The sequence below is a fragment of the Pipra filicauda genome, unplaced genomic scaffold (genome assembly GCF_003945595.2).
Source record: "Pipra filicauda isolate LSUMZ 115617 unplaced genomic scaffold, ASM394559v2 scaffold70_size2993248_pilon, whole genome shotgun sequence".
In the NCBI taxonomy this organism is placed as follows: Eukaryota; Metazoa; Chordata; class Aves; order Passeriformes; family Pipridae; genus Pipra; species Pipra filicauda.
This window is the reverse complement of record NW_024104876.1, coordinates 400,623-424,660: the sequence shown is the minus strand read 5'-3', so window position 1 is coordinate 424,660 and position 24,038 is coordinate 400,623. Positions and strand designations below refer to the sequence as shown.

Sequence of the window (24,038 nt, the reverse complement as noted above, 5' to 3'; positions counted from 1 at the left end):
CTTTTAAATAAAACATTTTTGCTCAGCTTTTGAAAGTCCTCTAATAAATAATAGGGAAACTTTGGGATTACCTGGAAACCAGGAATAGTGGGGAGCAGATTATTTCCTGGTTGAATGAATTCCATGCACTCTAAGAAAACTGAAGCTTCCATCCCACATCCTGTTTCTTTACTGAGTTAAGGAATTCAGAGTATTTGTTTGCCAGCAGGTCAGAATAAAACCAACCAAAATACCACCAAAAATGTCATTTTAGAAATATGGCACTGCCAGCTCACTCCTTCCTGACCTTCTCTGAACACAGTAGAGCTTCTAACAGTGCTTTTTTTTCCTGATTTCTTTTTTAAAATTGATCTAATGTAATACCTAAAGCCTCCCCAGGGAGTTCTTAAGGACTCTTTTGTACACATGGAATTGCAGGTGTGGTATTTTTCCAGCCTGAAGAGGGCCAGAAACTCTGACAGATCTACAGAAAATGCATTTACAGCATCTTGACAGGTTTTTAACATTTCTTTTAACTGATACCGTGTTTAAGAGGAGAAGAAAAAGAACCCAAAGAAAATTTTTTTTTCTTTCTGAAATCACATTTTTGGATTTCATTAGAATCCTTTCTTTAGAGATACAGGCCAGAAAGGAGGGCAAGTCACAAAAGTGCACTAAACTTAAAGAGATTGCAACCAAATTAATTGAGAAAATAATATTAATCTGAGGGCATCAGAATTGTTTGTGCATTTGCAGAGAACTTATTAAAACACAGAAAAGATGCCTTCAAATATTGCTTTTTTTTTGGTATAAGGATTAACATCCCAGTGTCCTGAACTTCAGAAAGAGATTGATTGTATAAAAAAATAGAGCTGCAGGTTGTTTTGTGGTGTGAACACTCCATCCTAAATAAGTGAAATATTCGTTGTCTGGAGTTCTCTTAGTTTATTAATATATCTCTGTGTCTGCCATGCTGTTGTTTGTGGTGATTCTCAAATCTGAGGTAAAATACAGGATTAGAATATCTAGATAGGAGCAGGTGATTCTCAAATCTCTGAGGTAAAATGGGGGATTAAAATCAATAGAATCAGGTGATTGTCAAATCTCTGAGGTAAAATAGGGGATTGGAATAGAGAGAATCAGGTGACTCAAATCTGAGGTAAAATAGGGGATTAGAATAAATAGAATCAGGTGATTTTCAAATCTGAGGTAAAATAGATTAAAATAGATTCAGGTGATTCTCAAATCTGATGTGAAGTAGGTGATGGGAATAGAGAGAATCAGGTGACTCTCAAAGCTGAGGTAAAATTGGGGATTAAAATAAGTAGAATCAGGTGATTCTGAAATCTGAGGTAAAATAGGGGATTAAAATAAGTAGAATTAGGTGATTCTCAAATCTGAGGTAAAATTGGGGATTAAAATAAGTAGAATTAGGTGATTCTCAAATCTGAGGTAAAATTGGGGATTAGAATAGAGAGAATCAGGTGATTTTTCAAATCTCTGAGGTAAAATAGGGGATTAAAATAAGTAGAATTAGATGATTCTCAAATCTGAAGTAAAATTGGGGATTAGAATAGAGAGAATCAGGTGACTCTCAAATCTGAGGTAAAATAAGTCATTAAAATAAATAGAATCAGGCGATTCTCAAATCTGAGGTAAAATTGAGGATTAGAATAGAGAAAATCAGGTGACTCTCAAATCTCTGAGGTAAAATAGGTGATTGGAATAGAGAGAATCAGGTGATTCTCAAATCTGAGGTAAAATAAGTCATTAAAATAAATAGAATCAGGCGACTCTCAAATCTGAGGTAAAATAAAGCCGAGTTGTGTCCCTGGGTTAAATTGAAGCCCGGGTCCCGGTTCCCAGCCCACACCCATCGGCTCTGCAGCAGTTGGGCTGTGTCCTATTGATTTAATCTGCTCCTAATCAGTACATAAAGCTATAGGCCTGCAGTGTTAATTTTTCATATGCTTACAAAGTACCCTTTGATTTTCTGTCACGCGTTAATTACAGCGTTTTGCCATTAAATAGGAAGCTTTGTGTAAACTAATTACTAGGTAATCATTGTGTACCGCGAGCGTGCTGCTCGTACCTTTTATTTTATCCTAAAAACACACACATCTCGCAGTCTGGAACCACTATACCTTCCAGCCATTAGCTCTCACTAATTCATAGCATTATTGTGGGAAGATTGTAGGAGTTGTAATTGTTGTGGTATCAGTGCTGTTAATTACCGGAGTAAACAGTTGAAATGGTGCCAAGGTCTATTGTACAAGGCAGAGGAAAGGAGGTTTAAATGTTACTTCCACCATCTGGGGACTGGAGGAGAGGCAAATGCTAGAAAACAGCAGTGAGGCAATATCAGAACTCCAGCTCCGGGGTTTGAGGCCATATGGATCCAGAATATTTTGAATCAATTGAATTTAAGTGCCAGTTTGTAGCAATAACAGCGTGGAAGGAGAGGATAAAGCAAGAGCACTAAAGAAATCTGAAATGTGGTAATGTTGTCGCAGCCAATAAAGTGCCTGCTTGGATTATTTTAAAAATGTTTGTTTTGCTAAAATCCAAAAAGTAACACATAGGCAACTCTGGGAATAAAAGGAGTTGAAGTGTGTGTTGTTTGTGGAACACAATGCAGGTTTTGTCTGACAATTCCTGTAGCATTACAGCAATTGCCATAAAATTCCTGGGAAGTGACTGTGGGTTTTCTATATGATGCTTTTCTTCTTTCTGAAATCACATTTTTTGGAATTCATTAGAATCCTTTCTGTAGAGATACAAGCCAGACAGGAGGACGAGTCACAAAAGTGCACTAAATTTATGGAGATTAAAACTAAATTAATTGGGAAAACAATCTTAATCTGAGGGCATCCGAGTTGTTTGTGCATTTGCAAAGATCTCATTAAAATAGAGAAAAGATGCCTTCAAATATTACTTTTTTTTTTTTTTGTATGAGGGTTAACTTCCTAATGTCCTGAACCTACAAATGCTGCATTTGAAATAATTATATGATTGGTTTTTTTAAAGAGAGATTTTTGAAGAGCACGGTAATTGTTTTCTTTGCTCTGAAGGGAGATGTGGGGAACCTGGAAAATGCAGAAGCTGCACCTCACACAAGGCACGTTTTTATGCATAAACCAGCAATGCAAGTGGATTTTTTGGATTAAAATAGCAAACTAATGACTAAGATTATACTAATTTCAAATTAACATGCTGTACATAAAAATGCAGAATTCTTTGAGAAGTTCATAGCCCTTTCAAGATCCTTTTTGTTGCTGATTTTTGGCAGCACAGGCTGCAGTGATTTGATATTTGATTTCCCTGCATATATTGTTCTCCAAGCTGAACAGGGACCTGGGAGCATATTGTGCTGCCAGTTTAGGAGTGTTCCGAGGAAATGGGAAGGATCTCTCGTCCTAAACAATCCTGCTTTATTTATTTTTTATTGGTCTGTTAGCAGATGTTGGAGTAGTTCAGGGCACAATGTAAAACATGTGCTTTTCAATGGATGGTAAATAGGAAAGTGCACAATGAAAGGAGCAATTGGGAGAGGGTTTGGACCGGGGCACGGGGGGGTTTTGTGGTTTTTTTTTTTGTGTGTGTGTGTGTGTGGCTGTGGCTGAATTTAGAATTAAAAGAAGTGCTTGATCTTTATATATTGAAATCCTCAGCGTGCGGAGTGACAGCGTGAGCCAGACGAGAAACCCGCGGCCCCATGTGGTGTGAAAAAAGGAACAGCAGTTTAAGTGCTGCGAAGTTGAAAGGGAACTGAGCTCCTTGTTCTCCTAGTCACGGGAAGAGGCTGTTCTGTGCTGCTGGATTGAAGCGTGGCAGATGTGCCTCAGCCCCACAAAAAGCCCCCGGAGCCGGAGCGACCCCGGCCCCGTGTCCAGCCCCGCAGGGAAGGAAGGGCCGAGCTCCGAGGAGGCGCTCGGAGATAATCCCGGTAAAGAGCGGAATTCTGTGCGCTGCTCCCACCATTCCCCTTAATGCCAGTGGCAGCCCCGTTTGCCAGGCAGCTGAAATGGCCCATTAGCTATCAGGGAAAATTGTCTTTGCTCCTTTCAGCAGATGGAGCAAATATTTTACAAAGCAATTTTACATAGGAAAAACATTTGTGTGGCTGGGTAATGACGGCTGTTTTACATGATGGTACCTTCGCTCCGAACGCCCTTTCCCGGCTCGTGCAAAGGCAAAATTGGCACTTTTTAATTTTAAAATTTGCAGTTAACGACGAAATGCCTGGGCTTTAAATCAGGTGGCAAACTTTAAGTAGATAGAGGGTGTTCAGTGTGTCGCTTCCAAAACCATTTCCATTTTTATAAACTTCTCACATTGTTCTGCTCGCTGCTGTAAATTGTGTTTCTGGCCAGCGTGTACCTATCTGAATTAGGAAAAAAAGTATCAAATCGGTTTAATTTGCAAAATAGGAAATAATGAAGGATATTTGGACGGTCAGAAGCAGTTACTGGGCTCTCCCACATTTGCTGGTGTCACTGAGGATATCAGAATAAGCTGAGCTGGACCAATTCCCATCAAGGCAGCTGGAATAAGTTATCCCAGCTCCACTGATCGAGGCAGAAAGGATTTACTTGTAAATGGTAGGAATTGTCATAGTGCCATCCAAGTGGCATAAATTGCCATGGCTTCATTGACTTCAGCAGAGCTGTGGCAGTTTGTATCACTCAGGATCTCTGCTGGTTTCATTCCTCTCTGGCCCACTCAGCTTTACTTATTTGGAGTTACTTTCTTCACTCTATTTGCTTGCAAGGTCTAAATAATTTCCTTTCAATCTGATTTTTAGCTAAAAAGCCCTGGGTCTTTGTCATGCTTTCTCCTGCTCTGCAGCCTCTTTCTGTCCCTAGGTCTTTCTTCCTATTTCTAAGTGTATTTCTTCTTCCTATTTATTTACTTCTTTTCTCTTCTCAACAGGCTTTTCTTTGCTGCCTGATCTGTCTCCAGCAGATTTCCTACCAGTGCCTTCAACATCTGCCACATTTGATCTTAATTTTTGGTTGCAACTGCTATTCTAAGAAAGCCTTTTGAAATTCAGCTTGCAGAAGGGTGAGAAATTATTTTATATTTAGTGGGAAAAAGGTGTATTTTTTTTTCCTCTTTCATACTTGTTCATTGTTATAAAAAGGTGCAAAACCAATCTGGATAATTTAAAGATCTGAAGATTTTTACAAGGCATAAACAGTACTTGGGTTGCTGCTTTTTTACTGGTACTAAGAAACATCAGCTGAAAGATTTGAACAAATGCTCCCAGTTTCTGTTGAGCCTGTGATCTTGGATTGTTTTGGGCCACACCAAGAGCTAAAACATTGGTAAGCTCTGCTGGAGATACCCTGCAATTTAAATGGAATTAGCCAGCCAAGCACTCCTCCTTTTAAAAGGTTTGACTTCACGAGTCAGTGTTGGATCCAGGCTTGAATTTGCCTACTGAAACTCCCTATAATCAGGATTATTGCCTTTTTAGAGCTTACAGTTGCAAAAAACCTCCAACTGGAATTCCAGGTGCTGATCCTTAAAGAGCAGTTCCCGACTCCCTGTTTATCCAGGCATTACTTGTCCAAGGCACTGTCACGTTGGGCTGGAGCTCACAGGGATGTTTTTCAGATTTGCTTGGATTGGTTATTTCTTTTAAATCCTGTTTGCTTTCTGTCAGGCTGCTTTGGCTGCTCAGATCCTTCACAGTCACAAGTGCAAGGTGCTGTTGGTGAGATCTTGTGGCTGCCCCATCCCTGTGAGTGTCCAAGGCCAGGTTGGATGGGGCTTGGAGCCACCTGGGCTGGTGGAAGGTGGCCCTGCCCGTGGCAGGGGTAGCACTGGATGATTTCTAAGGTCCCTTCCAACCCAAACCATTCCATGGTTTGGCTCCTGAGCTGAGCACTTTGCACCCAACAGACCTCCTGAGTTCAGCCTGTGTTCAAATCCCCAGGAAATGCTGTTGGACATTGTTTAAGCAACACTGGGCCTGTGGAGGAGGTGCCACAACAGTCTTGCCTGTCCAATGTCCATCATGTGAGCTGAGAGCAGCAGCACAGGAGTTACTGGAGGTGTAGATGAGGTGAATGGAGTGTGTGTCTCACCAGCAGCCTCCAGCAGTGAGCCAGGTTAGCCAGGCCTTGGGTACACTCCAAAATTTGGAAGTTCTGCTTGATTTTACACCCAGTTTAGGGAACACTCTTCCACCTCTATGTGTGATCCTCCAAAACAACTCTGTCTGAAAGGAGATACAGCTCAGAATGGTTGAAAAGGAGAGTTGTCCCACTGCACCTGCTCTTAGTTTAATGTCACTTACACAAGCTTGGTCACAGCATTCCCAAATGCTTCTACATATCCACCATTTCCCCCCCCCCCGTGATTTATCAAAAGCTTTCAGGCAGCCATTGCACACCTCTCTCTTGGTTTGTTTTTATATTTCTGTTTAAATTGCCCAAAACCCAAAGTCATCAGATCTCAGGGCTGAGGCTGGGAGTGACAGTGCCTCTGAAGGCACTGCCAGCTGCAGACTGATTTGTGGGACAGCAATTCCCTGACATCCATCATGGCTCACATCCCTCTCCAAAGCCACATTTATTCCCACCAAGTGATGAACCACCTCAGCCTGTGACTTGTTGGCTCAGCAATAATTCAACACAAATACAAACCAAGGCAAGGCCAACTGATATTTGCTCACTGCTCTGCTGTGTCAGTCAGCTGAGCCATCCAAACCCTAAATTCCTTACAGATCATAAGGAAATGAGCAGTGAAAAACCTGAAGGTGAGTAAATTCTGAGCTTGGATCTCATGTTTGATGTGCTCCTTTGTTTTTGCCATGAGGCTGTGCTGCTTAGTGTACTGATATACTGACTTAAACCCATTTTTAACATTTTTTTCTGAGGTGTTTAGAGTCAACAACACACTTTTCTCCTTGTTGTATGAGAGGAGCCCACATAGCCCAGATCAGCATTGTTTTCTAAGCCTTTTAATATTTTTAAGGCATTTTTTTCCTCAATTCCATGTGAGGTAAGGACAGGAATTGTCCCCCATTTGTGACTGGACAGACAGAAAATCCTTTTCCTGGAGTCTCCTTCAGACTGCAGTCGGGAGCAAGGGGTATCCATCTTGTGCACAGAGTTGATCCCTAATTGCCCAGTTGCCCTGCAAGACTGTGGCTGCCCCATCCCTGCAAGTCTTCAAGGCCAGACTGGACGAACTTGGAGCAACCTGGGATAGTGGAAGATATCCCTGCCCTTGGCAGGGGGTGAACAGGATGAGCTTTAAGATCCTTCCAACCCAAACCATCCTGTGCTTCTAATAATTGGTCCATTCTCCTCATTCTGGTAAATAAATCCCAGGAAGCTGTTTGAATTTGTAGTTTTGGCTACGTCACACCAGGACAAAGCCCATCTCTTCAAACTCACTGCTCTGGAAAAACAACTTTAATGTTTTATTTCCTATTCTTAGCTGGCAGCCATAAAGTTTTATCCCCTTCCTCCAGAGCTCAAGATAAAATGGTTGTGGCTTAGGACATTGTCAGGATCAGAGAAGGGTTGGTCATCTGCTGGAGCCCAGGGTGCTGAGGAGAGAGGGTGTAAAACAGAAGCCAAGAGCCCCAGGGGAAGCAGGAGGAGGCTCGTGAAGCAGCAAGAAAAGGAGCCTGAAGCAATGGAGTCAAGGTCCTTGCACTTTATATGCTTGTGTACTCTGGGACATTGGGAACAGTAAAAGCAGTGTTACTTTCTGTATTTAATGGGGTTGCTTTGTGTGTTTGTGTGTGTGTGAACAAAGAATTTAAAACCAGGAAAAAAGCTGGTTTAGTTATGGAATGACTAATCAAATTCTGCCAAAGACAGAGGCACATACACACTTGGGAATTTGGTGCAGATAGTTTACAGAGTGGAAAAGGTTACTTATTTAACTAAAGAGTGTTCGGGTTGATATAAGAGCTTAACCACAGAACTAGTACAACTATTGCTGGCACATGTGACTATTTCAATATGCTGCCTCAAAATACAAGCAATGCAGAAGTTATTGACTGCTGCTATTGATCCCAAGCAGTTACCAAGTACTTGGCATTTTCACTTGCCAGATCCAATTATTGATATAAATTATAATGCAAGAGCTGCTGTGCTGAGGGGGGGATTGCCTCTCAGAGAAGGACACGTTCCTGTAGGAAGGAAGAGGAGTAGGCACAAAAATTAAAAAAGGCTTCCTGACTGTGGGTAAACAGTAACCACATTTTTTTTTTTTTTTTAGCCTGTTGGAGGCCTGGTTTTTAATCACCCCACAAGCAGTTTTCATTTCTGTAGTAAAATTGCTTGTGGTTCTATTTAATTTGTTTCTGCAGGAGCTGGCTTTGGTGAGGATCTCCCAGGAGCTGCCGGGCCTTTTAGCACAGCACGTACAGCCAGTCAATGAGAAACGATTCCCTACATGGGAAAAATTCCTCCAAACATTCCTCACTCAAGGTAAATAAGACTGCAAAGTCGCTGGGAAGTGTTATAAGGAGTAATTATACCATATTGTATGCCATATTCTTGTTAATCTCGGGCCCATTTAAATATTTATCTCCTTTTATTTCTCCATTATGCTTCAAATGTTCATTTACCAATGAATTATAGGCCACTGTTCTATCATTCATATGTCCTATCCAAGCTTTGAACTTATATTAATTCTGGATTACCTTTCTCACATGATTCTGAATCCATAAGCACCAATTCCTTTATCCTTGGGCACTGTACTAAAGGCTGGTTGGGAAAGGGCTTTAGGGAATTCCAGCAGAAAGAGAATATTTCATATATAAATTTCATGCACTTCTTTATCTGTGGAAGAGACAAGAATGAGTCAAAGCTTTGAAAGTATTTTTAGTTAACACATCTAGTACCAATTTCATTACACAGTAGTTCATCCTGACTAAATGAACTCTGGCATCACATGCAATAAAAAGGGAAATCCAGAATGCCAAGCAGTTTTCTTTGTGATTTTCCTGTGGAAAACCATGCTGGAAGTTGTCAAATCCACACCAAATTCTTCATGTGGATGAATACCACAGGGCAGACTCTTATCTGAGACCATCCTATGGATGGGAGTCTCCAGGATTAGTTCACAGCAGGAGACACCACTTCCCCCAAGATCCCAACGTTGTGTTTCCCAGCTGTTCTGGGCCCGGTGTTTAGCTGGATTCACTCACACTACCCCAGAACATGTTTCTCCAGTCAGATATGGGATATATCCAGCTGGGAAGTGGAACTGAAAAGCCACTGCTTGAACTCTACAGTGCAATGGTAGATGAGGTGTCTCCTTTCTCCTCCAAGAGATCCACTGGAGCTCTGCTGCTCCCCTTCCGTTCATTCCCTTGCTGTATCCCTGCAGTGCCTGAGCACAGAAGGAGCTGGTGGCTTCACTCTGTGCACTCTGACTTGTGGATTTGCTCCCAAGTTCATACAATCATAGACTCAGCTGGGTTGGAAGGGACCTCCGAGATCATCCAGTCCAACCCTTGATCCAACCCCGCTGTGGTTCCCAGCCCATGGCACTGATGCCACATCCAGTCTGTCCTAAAAACCTCCAGGGATGGAGAATCCCCCACGTCCCTGGGCAGCCCATTCCAATGGCTGATCACCCTCTCTGCAAAGAAATTCTTTCTAATATCCAACCTGACCCTCCCCTGGCACAGCTGAAGACCCAGCCCTCTTGTCTTGCTGAGAGTTGCCTGGGAAAAGAGACCAACCCCCCCCGGCTCCCCCCTCCTGTCAGGGAGTTGTAGAGAGTGAGGAGGTCTCCCCTGAGCCTCCTCTTCTCCAGGCTGAGCCCCCCCAGCTCCCTCAGCCTCTCCTCACAGCACTTGTGCTCCAGTCCCTTCCCCAGCCTCGTTGCTCTCCTCTGGACCTGCTCCAGCCCCTCCATGTCCTTCCTGAGCTGAGGGCCCAGAGCTGGACACAGCACTCCAGGGGTGGCCTCACCAGCGCTGAGTCCAGGGGAAGAATCACTTCCTTGGACCTGTTGGCCACCCTGTTCCTGAGCCAGGCCAGGATCCATTGGCCTTCTTGGCCACCTGGGCACACTCTGGCTCATGTTCAGCTATTCCATTTCTTCCCAGGTGGAGTGATCGAAGCCTTCCCGCCCTCCAGCACCGTCACCACCCTGACGGTGGATCTGCTGATAGAGCCAACAGGGGAGATCAGGATCGTGTCCTCTGGGGACCAGCTCCACGCCGAGGGGCCCTTCAGATCCTCTGGGAGCTCCATCCCACAGCACTCCGTGGATCCAGCGGTTCTCAACTCGCTCTGCTGGAGAATCGGGGACACCTGTAGATCTAAAGGGGTGCTTGGCTACTTCTCCGTTGACTTCGTGGCTTTCAGCCATCCCCAAACCATGGAGCAGCAGGTGAGTTACTTCACACTGTTCTCTGAGACCAAGGAATGTCAGTTTTCCTGTGGAATTCCAACCAGGAGAAAGCTTTGCCCTTTGCAGCAAACTGTATTTCCAAGCTTTTGGATGGGAGGGAGAACGTGGGTGCTATAAAAACAGCATAACATTTAGAGCTGATGCATCTCCTTGTTTTTCACTCTCCTGACATTGTTTTGTTTTTCACTCCTCTGGCATTGTTTTCTTCTAGAATCTTCAGTGAGGACCCTCAGTGTTGTGACTGTAAAAGGGAACATCCCTGTATTTAAAGGCTGGGGGGGGAATAGGTGGATTTGGAGGAGGTGGGGTGGCTGTTTCTCCCAGGGGTCTGAAAACCACTTGTGTGGGGTGAGAAAAGGCTTTGAACACAAGGGTTGTATTTAAACCCAAAGAGTTACATGTGGTACCTATTGGCAAAAGCAATGCTGTGACAATTATATCCAGTTTCAGCTCAGAGAAGGCTTAAAATCAGGATTTTGGTAACTAAAACCACTGTAGGGTGACTGTGGTGAACCAGAGAATTGGAATGATCATAGAATCCTGGAATGATTTGGGTTGGAAGGGACCTTTAAGCCCATTTCATTCCACCCCCTGCCATGGTGGAACCTTTCACTGTCCCAGGTTTCTCCAAGTTCATCCAGCCTGGCCTTGGACACTTCCAGGGATCCAGGGGCAGCCACAGCTTCTCTGTGCCAGTGCCACACCACCCTTAGAGTAGTTTGTTGGCTCTGGAATACAGATCCCAGTCACATTTGACTCCCAAAGTGTGTTTAGGCACACATTGTAATTAGAACTGCAGATAAGCCATATTGGACAACTTCCATGGAAAGTTGCTTTGGAAAGATAAAGGGATGACTTCCTTCACCCACAGAAGTCCAGGGAGTTGTGCCACTTGTTTCCCTCAAGCCAGGAGTTCACTGAAACCCAGGAATGCTTCCTAGATTATTGAAGTTATGACATTTCCTGGACATATTAAAGGATCAAGGACATATTAAATCAGTCAGTGTTTCTTGTGGCCTCTTAGAATTCCTGTCTGCCCTGTCTTGGTTTTCTTCCCTTGTTTTCAGTTGATTCTACCTTACTATCTCCTATGTTTGTCAGCATGTACCACAACTTTAGCATTATTTAAGCACAGGTTTTTAAATTTAACTAGATGTAGAGGCAATTAATGAGGCCATCTGTCTTGTGAGAGGGAGATCACACAAAGGATTGTGTTCCTGAAAGCACTATTTTTTTGGCAAACAAGAAATCCTATTAAACTCTCAGAACATTTGCTCACTGATTTCACAAGTGCCCACTTTAATGCAGTAGCTGGAAGGCTCAGATGCATTTCCTGGAAGTACCAGATACTTAGGAATTCTTTCCAAGTGTATTTTACAGAAAATATCAACCTTTGGAGCACTGGGAGCAAAGGGGCTCTGTGGTGGATAAGGGACAATGTGTGTTGTCAAACACAACTCAATGGGAAGGCAGAGCCTTGGCTGCCCTGAGCACCCCAGCAGGGATCCAGGGGGCAGAGAAATGGTGTGGAGACTCCACACAATTCCCTGTTTGCCTCAGGAATCTGCTTCTATCTCAGCTAAAAGCATCTGTGTCTTGTTCCCCAGGGAAGGGAGGTGGAGACACGCTGTTTTCAAGGGGAAGAAGTGGAGGAGGAGAAGAATTAGATGCATAATTTGGACTGAATCACTTCTGATTCTCACTCTATTTTCCCAAATTGATCATTCAGAGCAAGGCCTTGACCCCTCAGAGTGAAATCCTGCCCAGTGTTGAGTGTCTGCTGCTCAGACCCCAACTTGTCAAGGAGCCCATTTAATGGAGTGGGACTGCTGGAATGCATAACCTTCTTTACATCCACAGTCCTGTGGACAGATAATTTGGAGAAACAGGGTCCTCAGCCACCTTTTCCATGGATCTGATGGCTTTTACACAGTCCCAACCCTTGGTAGGAGTAGTGAGGGAACGTTGGATAAGCAGCTGAGGTTGGACACATTCACGACGTGTCTGAAGGTCTCTCCAGACAGTGGAGCATTTCCTAGGTGTTATTTTCAAACAAGAGCCACAGTGTTTCCATGGTCCATCTTCCAATCTTATATTGAGCAGGAAAGAGGAGTTCTAGAGCCCTGGAAGTGAAGTTTTTGGGCAGCACCAGCCCATCCCAGCAGCTGCCACGAGATGGCAGCCGGACAAGGGCCTCCCTGCCAGCGCTGCCGGAATCATCCATTCTCCTGCAAATGCTCGAAGTCATGAAAGCAGCTCTCCCTTCAACACTCAGGTTGCATTATAATATCTTATAATTGACATTTTTACAGTATCACCCAACCACTTCTTTAAAAGCAGCACTTGGGCTCTTTACAACAACACAAACATCGGTACCAGGCACAGAGAAAACAGTTAAACTGGGGGAAGAAAAGCTGTAATTTAGTAGCTCCTTAAGAATTTATGTTTCCTTCTCGAGTTTATGTTTTAAAGCTGAAGCATTTTGATGGAAGCTGTAAAGAATTCCAGTATAATTGTGGCTTTATTCACTGGAGGTGTCTTTGCCATGAAGTGCAGGCTCCTGAGCTGTGCTCACTGGAGGAGTCTCCTGGCAGCCTTTGTGACAGGGAGCAATTCCAGGCTTCGTCACAATTCCTTGGACAAACAGCCAGCAACTCTTGCAGGACATATTTCTAACTGATTTTTTTTCTAGTGGTGGGATTCTGGGAAGTCCTAATCTGTGCTTTGCTTAGCTTGACCTAAAACCACTCTTAAGTCAATCTAAAAATCTTAACTACTGCCTCTACCTTTGAACTTTGATTTGTGGTTTGATAATCAAATGTCAGTTCTAGATTTTACAAATGAGCTCTGTTCCAGTTTAATTTCTGAACAGAAGTGTCCTGAAAATCCCCAAATTTGAGGTGAAAGCTCCTTGTGTTATGCTAATTTTCCATGCAATCCTATCAGCATGTGACACTGACAGTCATAAATACCTACGTGCCCTGATTGTATGTTCTCAGGAAATGAGGATGGACTCAATAATCTGTTTGTTAATCTGTAGGATTGTATCATTCTTTACTTAAACTTGACCTTTGCCTAGGCCTTCCTCCAACAGCTCCTTATTTACTGGAGGAGATGATAATTTATCTGGTTATTAACTGCCTGACCTCCTCAGACATTGCTTTATGCACTATGGAAATATATTCATGAAATAATAAATAAAAACCCAGGCACAAAACACCAGAGCTCAGATTTTCAAGGCATTCTAGGAGCTCTGAACACCCATTTTTATTACTTCAGAGGAAAACCTGTTGCAATCCAATAGATGTTACTAGAAAGCTACACTTAAAAGTTAACAGCCCAAACTAGTAAGTAGATCTGATGTGGTTGTGCTTCATTATATGTGGCCCTAAAACTGATTATTTCTCACAGGGAAATAAAAATAAGAGAGGGGAGAGTCAAATAAACCAAAATCCTCAGGAAACAACACTTACTGGTGAGAAGAAATCAAGAAGTCATCAACTAACAGAGTCCCCCTAATTAGAATTCCTCAGACAAAAATATCAAGGATTCTGGTGCTCTTTTCTCCATTACAGTTAATTTTAGGTCCTTAAACTCAAGGGACACCAGTATGGTCAAGATGTGATATGATGAGCTGCCCCTTTCCCTTTGGGAATATGTATGGATATATTATTGGTGGAAGGTGCCGGGCTGACAGAGCCAGCAGGCAGATTCCCACTGCTAATTCCAGAACTAAGGAGCAGCACAGGGAGCTGCAGAGCCTTTGTCTTCACAGCTCAGGCCTGGCCCAACTTCCAGCCTTGCTCAGAACTACCAAAAATGTTGCCTGTGATTTTCCAAAGAGCATTTGTGACTTCAGGAACTGCAGTGTGGCTTGGAAATTGTTCCATTAAAGAATTCAGTTGGCTAGTTACTAATTATCTCTCATTTGAACTAAGAAAATGGGGAAAATTATCCCTGAAAATAAAGGCAGACCCCTTGCCCAGGCCAGCCCTGTGTGTTTCCCTTGTCTGGAGCAGCACAAAGGGGATTTAAAGGGCACTTCTGGGTTTCCATGGCAAAAGGGAATCCCCTGCTAGGATAAAGCTGGAATCTTGTGCCATCTGATCCTTCTTCCTTTCTGCCCACCTTAGGGATGTTCTGGGACACATCCAGGGCAGGAAGGGACATGGCCACAATATCGTGTTCTCTGACAATCCTGAGCCAGGAAAACAATCCTTGGGGGTGATCCCAGCTGGCACAGAGAAGTGACCATTTGGCTGCTTTAAGTTGCAGCAGGGGTGGTTTATCCCCAGGCTCAGGCCTGGAATGGGAGGAGGTGGACAGGTGGCTTCCAGCCACGTTCTCCTTCCTCCTCCTCGTGCTGCTGGAGCCCTCACCTTATATTAAAAATGCAAAATATCTGATGACTTTATGCAGAATGTAACCACGATTGAAGCTTAAAGGAGGTGTTCAGGGCTCTCCTTTGTTTGAGTAACAACAGGGGAAGGGATGGACACCTTTCATCCACCCTGTAGATCCAAACCCTTAATTTCACAGGCAGCAGCATGAGGGTGGTTGGTCTGAGAAGGTGAAGCCACATCTGAAGTGATTAGCTGAGTAAACAGAAACTCCTTAAAATAGCATTTGGGTGATACCAGGATCTGCAGCAGAAAACTTGCCTTGCTAAAACCTTTTTCTCCTCTTTTTTTGGGCAAGCTGGGCCATCCCCTGGAGCAGGGGATCCGAGAGCACTTCTGTCCTTCCCAGAGCAGCGACTGGGAAGGTGCCAGTGGGCACTGGAGCCAGGCTGGCATGCTGGGGCTTTGTTTAGATGGATGTGAAATGCACCACACGAGTAATTAATGGCTCTCTTCTCTACATCTGAAATTAAAACAATGTCACTTGTATTTTAATTGTAGTTACTGACAACATGGGATTTGTTGAGTAACTCTTGCACGACGGACGTGCTGCCCCACGCTTGGTGTGCTTTGTCTGAATCCCTGGGAGGGTGCAATGAATTTATTTAGTGCTAATGGCTGGTTAGGTTTGCCAGGCTGCTTTTTTTAATGCTTTATCTGCTGTTAAATGCTCACCCCGTTCCCTAAATGTTGCCAGATGCGCTTCAGTCACAGGGACATCTTTGATTAACTTTTTTTATGGCCCACCTTCAGCTCAGCTTGTCTCCTGCACCTCTGTTTGGGCCTCAACAAATCCTCCAAGGTGTGAATTTTGAGGTCAGAGCAGTGCAGGTGTAAGATCAGGGTCTGAATAAGGAGCACCCAGTTCCCTTTGAGCTGGACAGTCCTCAGGTATCCGAGATTTCCAAGAGTCCCTGGTCCCCTCATGCAGCTCTGCCACCTCCTTCTGGGGGCAAAGTTTTAACTGGGAATCTAAAACCCAGCTCAAATAAGATCAAAGAAACACTGAAACAGACTTGTTGATAGTATTTATAATAATATTTATCAAAATTAATGTGACACTCCCGTAATATGACTAGTTTATAACTATGATTTGACTCCTTGAAAAGGCTGGCACATACTGGAAAAGTACAAATCAACGGGAAAGTTCCTCCCTGTCTCTCAGGAGTCATGATAAACAATAAATTATTGAAGAAAATTAAACTTTATAATTGGGGAACATACCCTATTACTGAGCAAAGGCAGCCATTAGCATCCTATTTGCATCTGGTACCGTGCAGCAGGAAATATTTAAGTTGACAAATAGGATATTTAATACAGCAACAGATACTTGGCAGTTGGATATTAACAACTGTTACTGGGGTGATTTATTCCCCATTATCCAAAGGGCATTACTGTGTGCATATGATTCCGAAATTAACTCCGGTTTTCCAAGAGGCCTTGGCTGCCTGACCCCTTAATATCCTTATAATGATGCCATTTACCATTCAAGGGCTTAGTCAAGTTGTTCACTGGGAGATTTGTTTTAAGGGGTCCACTGGAGGGCAGATCTTGGTGTGTGGGAACATTTCTCACCGGCACAGGAGCCACAAGGATTTTTTTTTTAAGTGGGAAAAACTCACTGGGAAAACCAAGGTCAGGTTATTGGGGAAGAGGAGCCTTGCAGAAGGAGTTCATGGTACTTCCCCCTGCCTCATAAATCCTGCCTGAAAAATTATTTCTACAGTTAGAGAAGAGTTCTGATTGTTCCTAGTTGGAAGTGGTTTGTAGAACCATGAAATCCTGGAATGGTTTGGGTGGGAAGGGACCTTAAAACTCATCCCATCCCACCCCCTGCCATGGGCAGGGACACCTTCCACTAGCCCAGGTTGCTCCAACCTGGCCTTGGACACTTCCAGGGATCCAGGGGCAGCCACAGCTTCTCTGGGCAACCTTTTGCAGGGCCTCCCCACCCTCACAGCCAGGCATTCCTTCCCCAGCTCCCATCTCTCCCTGCCCTCTGGCAGTGGGAAGCCATTCCCTGTGTCCTGTCCCTCCATCCCTTGTCCCCAGTCCCTCTCCAGCTCTCCTGGAGCCCCTTTAGGCCCTGGAAGGGGCTCTCAGGTCTCCCTGGAGCCTCCTCTTCTCCAGGCTGAACAACATGTGCCAGGGCCTCCCCACATCCCAGGGAAGGTTCCTTCCCAACATCTTTATCACCTCCAACGCTGCCCCAGGAAGGCAGAACCAGGAACACCAACAAGCAGGACAATAAAGGCAGAGATGTTCCTTCCCAATTGCTGAGTTTTACCCTTCTTCTTCTCTTTAACTCCCTTTAATGCACCTCTTTGTTTGGATCAGGTGTGGGCAACAGACCTTGACCTTTGCTACAGTGACCAGCTGGCCCTGACCCAGCTCCTGTTGTACGTGACAGATGGAAACGTGGATTGTGGCTCCAGCCCCCTTGAAGCACCTCTTGGGTCACAAGCAGTGAAAAGCCAATGGATTCAGCGTGAGGGGACAAAACCTGTAAGCAGTGAGATGTTCACAAGTAAAATTATTCGTGGAAACTCCCCCTAAGTTACAATCTGTCCCAGAGAGCTGTTCTGGAGGAGCTCAATTTGCTCCTCTCTGCTCCTCTTGGATTTTCCAAGGTTAATAAATTAATGGGGTAACATCAGAGTAGAAATGAGAGTTTCTGGATTTATGGGTCCCCAATTATTCATCCTTTGCACTCGGGGATATTGGTTTGTGGTGGTAACTCACTTTTAAATATTTCAGGTAGCTTTCAAGTTGTAAAAAAAGTGGTAATTTATGTGTTGCATAAATTAGGTGCATAAAAGAGGTGAAGCACTGCCCTGACTGTAGGAATAACTTCAAAGCAGTCTAGAAGAAGTCTGAGCAGTGATTTGGGATTGGGAGTTGGAGCAGGGAAGTTTTGTACTTGCCTGCACAGACCTGAGGGTGAAACAATCCCATCCTGGAATGTTCCAGGCCAGGCTGGACAGGGCTTGGAGCAACCTGGACTAGTGGAAGGTGTCCCTGCCCATGGCATGAGATGAGCTTTAAGGTCCCTTCCAACCCAAACCATTCCAGGGTTTAATGAAAAGGGAAGGAAGGTCTTTTCTGAAGTCACAGCATAAGAAACATGTCCCTGTGTACACTCACACAGAGATCCCAAACAGCTGCTGTTTGACGTGTTTTGACAGAAGATTCACAGCTCCCTTTTTTCCATCCATAGAGGAGGAATGTAGCACCATTCCAAAAATGTCATGGAGCTGTGATTTAGAGGTTAATGAGCTCTTGATCTATTGTTCTTGTCAAGCAACCACTTTTAGTTGGAGAGAAGTAAATTAGATATGATTAGTCCCAGTAGTCCAAGTTTTAGAAATGAAAAGTAATCAAGTAGCAACTTTTTTTTAATTAAAATTCCATCAGAATTAACATAAATTGTCATTATATCCTTTATTTTTTTCTTCTTTCTGTGTTTCTGAGATTTTTATCTCCTTAAGAGTTAACTACAAGCCTGCAGTCTCCCAGGAAAACAGAAAAAGAAACAAACCAAGAGACAAATGTTTTTACAGCACATGATCTGTAATGAATGATTAAGTAAAACACTTTGTGTAAAATTATGATGTTAATAATGATTCTGTCCCTTTTAATTTATTAGATATTCTCCATGCTGGTAGGGTTGATTTTGATAAAATGGAGCAGCCCCTGAGTTTGTGTGAGGGTTTTATTTTTAGAAATCCTTCTTTGAAAGAACAAATTTCCTAGATACTGCTGCTCCTGTAATTATGTACAAAACCAATCACTCATTATAGTTAGGATACATTATCTTCTAGACAGATGAGGCTAAATAAGCAACACATTAATAATTCATCCTGCAGTTCATTATGCATGTGTATGCATGCTTTGTAGCTGAAATAAGCACCTCATCAACCTGATGCCAACCCTTAAACAATAGTTCTGTGTTATTGCAGCCACATTCAAGTTTACGCTTGTTAAACTGCTACTTGGATTATTTTATCAAGCATTCATTTATTTGTGGTCCCCCACTGCAGAGAACAGATTTTGGAAGCTCCTTTTTTAAGTTAATGACTTGAGCAATGGGTGTTATTAATTCTCAGAATATTATAAACATGATTAATTTTCAGGCAGAGATGTATTAGATCAGGATTTCGGCGACGTCAACTTAAATGAGTCAGTGTCAAAACAAATATCATTGGAGAGAAAATACTGTAAATTACTGATTCAACATGGAGTGTCTCTGCTCCAGGGGAACAGTCCAGCAGTAAAATAACACCAGGGAAGCCCTGGCTTGGGAGAACAGCTCTGCTCAGAGCTGCTCAGGGCAACAGGCCTAAGCACTGATAAGGGTTTAAACTTGATGCAGCTCTACCTGGATCCAGGGGGGAATGGTTTCCCATTGCCAGATGGGATATTGGGAAGGAATTCCTGTCTGTGAGGGTGGGGAGGCCCTGGCACAGGTTGCCCAGAGAAGCTGTGGCTGCCCCTGGATCCCTGGAAGTGTCCAAGGCCAGGTTGGACAGGACTTGGAGCAACCTGAGCTAGTGGAAGGTGTCCCTGCCCATGGTTGGAACAAGATGAGCTTTAAGATCTCTCTCAACCCATTCTATGATCTCACAGGGCTCAGTGACCCCTGAAGCTGTGAAAATATCAAAATGTGCTTCATAAAGAGCAATTCAAGGTTTTATGGATTTACAGGGATTTAAATTTACTGCATGAAAATGTCTGTGTTCAGTAGACATTGTGATAAACAGGAATTCCTCCACACTTATATGAGTTCACTGGCAAAAATCCATTTATCAACGGAACAGTCTGGGTTGGAAGGGACCTTAAAGCTCATCCTATTCTACCTCCTTTGCACGGGCAGGGACACCTTCCCCTAGCCCAGGTTGCTCCAAGCCCTGTCCAGCCTGGCCTTGGACACTTCCAGGGATCCAGGGGCAGCCACAGCTTCTCTGGGCAACCTGTGCCAGGGCCTCCCCACCCTCCCAGCCAAGAATTCCTTCCCAATCTCCCATCTGAACCTTTCCTCTTTCAGCTTGAGGCCGTTCCCCCTTGTCCTACCACCACGTGCCCTTGTGAAAAGTCAACAATTTCCCATTTAGCTGTTGGGTTCTGGGATAAACTGGTATGAACAGGTCTGGAAGTGAGGAATGCTGTGTTGTTGTCTGCAGCCTGCCCCGGTGAGCCCCCGCTGTGCCGTGGCCAGCACTCAGCTCAGGCACTCCAACCTCTCCGGGACCTCCTACAACGTCCTCCTCCAGAGGTGTAAAGCTCGTGGGGTTGGATTTGACCTCCAGGTACGAACGGGGGAAAAGGAGAAAATGTGATATTTGCTCTGCAGAAGTTTCGTAGGAAATTCCAGTGTGGTACAACCACTTAGAGCAACATAAATCACAGGGTTGTGAAGGTTGGAAAAGACCTTTAGGGTCGTCAAGTCCGACCATCAACCCAACAGCACCATGTTCACCATTAAATCATGTCCTCACCTACCATATCCACATGTTTTTTAACACTTCCAGTGTTGGTGGCTCCACCACATCCATGGGCAGCCTGTTCCAATTCTTCACAACCCTTTCCATGAAAAATTCTTTCCTAATATCAAATCTAAATTAGAGATCTAACATCTTCCATGTTGCCAGTGTCAGGCTCGTGATGACCCAGAGCTGAAGAACAACGAAAGTTTGTGTCCCATGTATATCTAAGGTGAAGGACAGGCTTGGAGAACAAGAGAATAAACACATTTTCTCTGTCCTTAAACTTAAGTGTGTGTAAGGCTTTTAGGGGTTAACCTGCCTGTTGAGATAAAAATAAGGGCATAATTTTTAAGATACTTTTGACCACCTTTAGTGCTTAGGAATAAAAGTACTTGCTGTTGAATAGACTCTGCTGTAGAGCAATAATCTACTTACACTGAGCATGGATCCCTTACACACAATTCCCAACTAACCCTTTTTAGCTTAGTGTGTATACCTAATGTCCCTGTGTAACACATTTATTACAATTACCATTATTTTAGGAATAAATAAAGCAACTTTTTTTTATTTAACAGGAAAAACAGGGAACTGTTTTTATCCTGTATGAAGACCAGAAGCGAGACAGACTGGGAATGATGTGAGTAAGGACTGTCCCTTCCCCAGGGTGACAAACAGCTGGATGGGAAGGGAAGGGACAACCTGAACACCATGGCTTGGGGTCACCAACTGTCACCTCCTGCTCAGAAAAGTGTAAGACTGGCCTCTGGGAAAGTTTTAGGAAGACTTTAGGCATTTTAGGAATAAAAGAATTTGAGGAGTGTGCTGAGCCCAAAGGCTGAGGGCACTGCAGGCTCAGGACCTGCTGGAATTGGCTCCAGGAGAGCTGGATTCACTGGCAGGAGCAATGGCTCACATGGATTAGTACAGGCTTACTTTTTACAGGCAAGATTATTAAAAACCTGACTTCCATGACGCAAAGAAGTGAAGTTTAGTGCCTTTTTGTATTGATTTTATAAAGTGCTGAGTGGCACTCAGGGACGTTAGGAATTCTTTAGACACATGGACCTGCCCCCAAGAGGTCTAAGAAAGCATAATCTGTAAAATTCTACTGTACACTGACTGCAAACCCCTCCTCAGAGGGAATTTAGTTAAAGCTTCCTGCCAAAATTGGGATGTTTGAGTGTTTGAAGGATGTTTGAATGAGTGAGGGGCTGAAGTGTTCTGCTCTCAGCCTGTTCTGTATTCCTTTGATGCTGGAGCTGTTCCATTAATGCCCTGGATAACAAAACAGCTTCCTCGAGTGCTGGATGTGCCTGCAAGGACTGTGGAGGGCAGGAATAGAATTCCAAATGATCTCAACAAATTGAAGGAACAGTATGTGAGACATAGAATTAGATTTGGTTGGAACCAAGTGCAAGAAATTACATTTAGAGAGGAGGAACGAATATGAGGAACAAGTAGGTTTTCAGGATCTGTGAGTCAAACTGCCTGCAAGCCACAGAGTCAGGATCTTATGGAAAAACTGTGTATCCTGGGAGATGCTGGAAGTTATCCTTTCATTCTGCTGAGAGGGAAGCAGTGAAAATGTTTAGGGTTCTAGAGAATGTGACTGATAAGGAAAGGCTAAAGGAGGAGGAAGAGGCAGAAGTGGGATCTGCCAGCAATCTCCAAGCCTCTGCAAGAAGTTAAAATGTCATTTCCACATCTTTGGTAGTAGGATAAGAAGAAAGGGACTTAACTCACAGCAAGGAAGATTTCTGTTGAGCATCAGAAAAATTCCTGGTGTGAGGGAAGAGAAGAACTAAGGAGGTTGTTGGGTGGGGTCATCGCTGAGACAAACCTGTCAGGATGATGGACAGAGCACTGATCCCTCTCCCGGCACTGGGAGTGCACTCAATGCATCCTAAAGATTGTTCCCAGGGCTGGGATTCCTGCAGCCTGCCCTGGGCTCCCGGGGAGGAGGGCACAGGTAGCAGCCAAGGGAGGCAGGTTGGTTTAAAGCTGAGATATTTCCGTGCTGTTCTGCTCTCCCACGATGGAGCTGGAAAATACATTTGAATGAAAATCACTAAAAAAGAACTCGTAAAATATCTACATGAGACGTTTAAAAAGTGATTTAGGTATCTGAAAGTGTTCCATAGAACCCTCCAAGCAGCTGTTGCTGCTGAAAGGTGAGCTCTTTGCTTCCTTCCCAGATCCCAGTTATGGAGCCTCTTCCCTCCTGTCCTGGTACTTTCACACCTCTCCAGGAGCTGATTCAGCTCAGTAACTCAGCAGAAAGCTTTTTTTCTTGGACATAACAATACCTCTTGCATCACCAGCTCGAGTTGGCAGTTATTAATGTATTACCAGAATACTCTCAAGTATCTTTGCCCTGCATCCTGATCCCAGTTTTCCTGATTTTCAGTGCAATTTCATGGTCTTAATTTGGAAATATTTTCAAGAATTTAAGTTAGGGTTTATAAAACTCTTAATACCTGAAACATCTCTGAGAATTATCTATTTTATGACATCAGAAATCTGTTGTCACTTCCAGTAAATGAGGTACATTAATTCCTCAGTGTAATTCCCTGTTCCATAAGGTCTGTATGTACCACTGGGAAACCAAACCCTCAAAACCTGCAACAATCTGAGAAATGCTGACACTGCTGACATTTCTCTTCCACAAATTCTAGGCTGAAGCAACAGTTCTTCTTAACTGTTGTGGCTGTTGAAAATGTTCTGCTCTCTCAGTCCTAACTCAACAGCAGCCTTTTATTTGGAGAGGCCGAAACCTCTCTGCCTACTTCTGCTTAAGTTGATTAATAAAAATTATTTATTACACAAATCCTTCCTGTCGACAAGTTAAAATGGAGCCTCATCTTTCATATCTCCCTGAAGATTGCCACCTTGTGAGATTGAAAATCCTCATTAAATTCCAGCACCAGGCAGGCACAAATGAGAGGGCGATTGTTTTTAAGCATGTGAAGGGAATCATTGGGAAACTCATTTGTTTGGATATCATTAACAGAACAATCGGAGAGGATCTCCAGGGGGTCCTCCTGACCTTTGCTCGCAATCTCTTCATCATCCATCAAGAAATATCAGCACCTAATATGCAAGGCGAGACCAATTTTAAGGTGAGGTGTTAATTAACTAACGATCCCGGGTAATTTCTGTACAAGGCCTGCAAATACCTCATGCTGGATCATAAACAAGTGCTAAACCATTCCCTTTTCATCGTTAGTGCCGGGTGTTTTACAGTGTCTGGGTCAGTGTAGGCAGCCTCCCACTGAACCTGTTAGTTAAATTTAAGTTTGAAACTTTTGCTTTGAAAAGAGACAAACTCCAGCAGGAAACTATTTGTAATCTAATGCTCCTGAGTGTCCTTTGGAAGAGCAAAGGAGCTGTTGGCACTGCCTCACACAGTTCTGTCACAATTGCCTGCCTGATTTTCAAGGGACACCATCAAGGTAAGAATCTGAAATTAGAAACAAACTTCCCAGTTGATAACAGCTCCTTGGATTATTAACACTGATTTCTTTTAAGCAGCAGCCACCACGTACTTAATCCATTAGTTCCCATCCCTCGATTTCCCAAGTGGATTCTGTTCCCAATTTTCTCCGCTCTTTGTCCTGATCCGTGTGCTGGAGGATGCTCCAGGGTGGAGAGGGGGAAGGAGGACAAAGCAGAGGGGCTGGACAGGCTGGGGCTGTTCCCCCAGGTGTGCCCCCCTCTCCCCCAGAGCTGCTCTGGGCCGACCTCGCTGGAAAAGGAGCCAGGAAAGCAATAATGAATCCAA

The 24,038-nt window shown here is 43.9% G+C and overlaps 1 protein-coding gene across 10 annotated transcripts in view; it reads left to right on the top strand.

Moving 5' to 3' along the window:
- The window catches only part of IQCH (IQ motif containing H), a 53,582-nt gene that overhangs the window by 28,774 nt on the left and 770 nt on the right, over nucleotides 1–24,038 (top strand). For 8 of the 10 annotated variants that reach the window (XM_027714805.2, XM_027714806.2, XM_027714804.2 and 5 more), the window contains 6 exons: nucleotides 8,315–8,435; nucleotides 10,067–10,353; nucleotides 17,112–17,279; nucleotides 19,955–20,080; nucleotides 20,833–20,894; nucleotides 23,268–23,376. In XM_027714805.2, coding sequence (XP_027570606.1) covers nucleotides 8,315–8,435; nucleotides 10,067–10,353; nucleotides 17,112–17,279; nucleotides 19,955–20,080; nucleotides 20,833–20,894; nucleotides 23,268–23,376 — 873 coding nt within the window. The remainder of the gene's footprint in view (nucleotides 1–8,314; nucleotides 8,436–10,066; nucleotides 10,354–17,111; nucleotides 17,280–19,954; nucleotides 20,081–20,832; nucleotides 20,895–23,267; nucleotides 23,377–24,038) is intronic. The other 2 variants (XM_027714811.2, XM_039389161.1) reach the window with 2 other exon arrangements.